We start from the raw sequence: 1,164 nt of genomic DNA, 5'->3' as shown, positions 1-1,164 counted from the left end.
CGGAATAACCGCGCCCCCTGGATATAAGCTTGAGCTCTTGTCGTTGGCTAGTCCATATTTAAAAACAAGACAAACAAAATTTTGAAGAACAAAACCATCCATCAGCTGATCATAAATATCACAGTTAGTCTATGCAGATACAAGAGCCATACACGAATGAGGATAATGCCTCATTCACACCAAAGCTCAGTGTAACATGTTTATCAAAGCTGTTTCACGTTGTCTTGTGTTCGAATGTTTGCTTATTTGTCGACTTCGATCATTTCAACGCATGAGACGACCTGGGACAAGCTGATGGACGGTAAGTCCGCAAAGGAACATGGGTTACAAGAACAAAATGGCGGAAGCCAGTGACGATTCGGTTTCACGAAGTGAGATTTTGGCTCAATTTCAGGTTAGTTTTGCGTCCTGTTTATATATTTTGTGAAATAAGCAACAAAACGGTTTGAAGCATTTTTTGACAGGATATAACGGGTTGTACTGATGTGGAAAAGTGCAGTATCGTTCTTGAACGCCACAACTGGGACATCGAGGTATAGTATAAAAAGATTTGTTATAAATCACTTTACTTTGTGACAGGGAGCTGAACCGCACCTCCTTTTTTCAGTGCTGTAATATTTTAACCCGGATTTGGTGACTTCAGAATTTCCGGCCACCATTATTATCTTAAAGCAGCACCGTGTGAAGGACGTTAATTAACTGCCGGGTGTTCTAGATTTACAGCCGATTTCACTTTACTTTACCACCCCACGTTGCGAAGTTCGTTGGGAAATTGGATACTGCAATAAGCGCCAAAAAGGTTGAGACACATTCCCTTTTAAGGAATCTCGGACAAATCCCTCCCCCAAAGTCTTTCCATCTAACCCCCTCCCCCCAAGCAATGTTCAATGTTCGGGTTAAGGCGGCTAAAAATTTTAATATGCTGGTGGTTACAGTTCATGAAACCTCTCAGAAAATGTTTTTTCTTCATACGAAACAATCGGTTCATAGGCCGTTCCACATGATTTCACATGTAACGTAATCCGTGACTTTGCACGAGACGGCCGGTAGCCGCACGAATTTCGGTTATTTCTCAAAAAATAGCATTAAATTTGGAATGTGGAGTTTGGCATTTCTTGGTTATAGTTTTGAAAAAGAGTTCTTACTTCTGCTCTGACAGCGGTA

At 41.2% G+C, this 1,164-nt stretch overlaps 1 protein-coding gene across 1 annotated transcript in view; it reads left to right on the top strand.

Annotated features, from left to right (window-relative positions):
- Positions 1–304: 304 nt before the first annotated feature.
- The window catches only part of LOC138004390 (FAS-associated factor 2-like), a 22,433-nt gene continuing 21,573 nt past the window's right edge, over positions 305–1,164 (top strand). Inside the window, exons 1-2 of the mRNA XM_068850894.1 lie at positions 305–394; positions 465–533. Of these exons, the coding sequence (XP_068706995.1) occupies positions 320–394; positions 465–533 (144 nt within the window). The 5' untranslated portion in view covers positions 305–319. The remainder of the gene's footprint in view (positions 395–464; positions 534–1,164) is intronic.

Source organism: Montipora foliosa, chromosome 1, assembly GCF_036669935.1.
Source record: "Montipora foliosa isolate CH-2021 chromosome 1, ASM3666993v2, whole genome shotgun sequence".
NCBI lineage: Eukaryota > Metazoa > Cnidaria > Anthozoa > Scleractinia > Acroporidae > Montipora > Montipora foliosa.
This window is presented reverse-complemented; position numbering and strand designations above follow the sequence as displayed.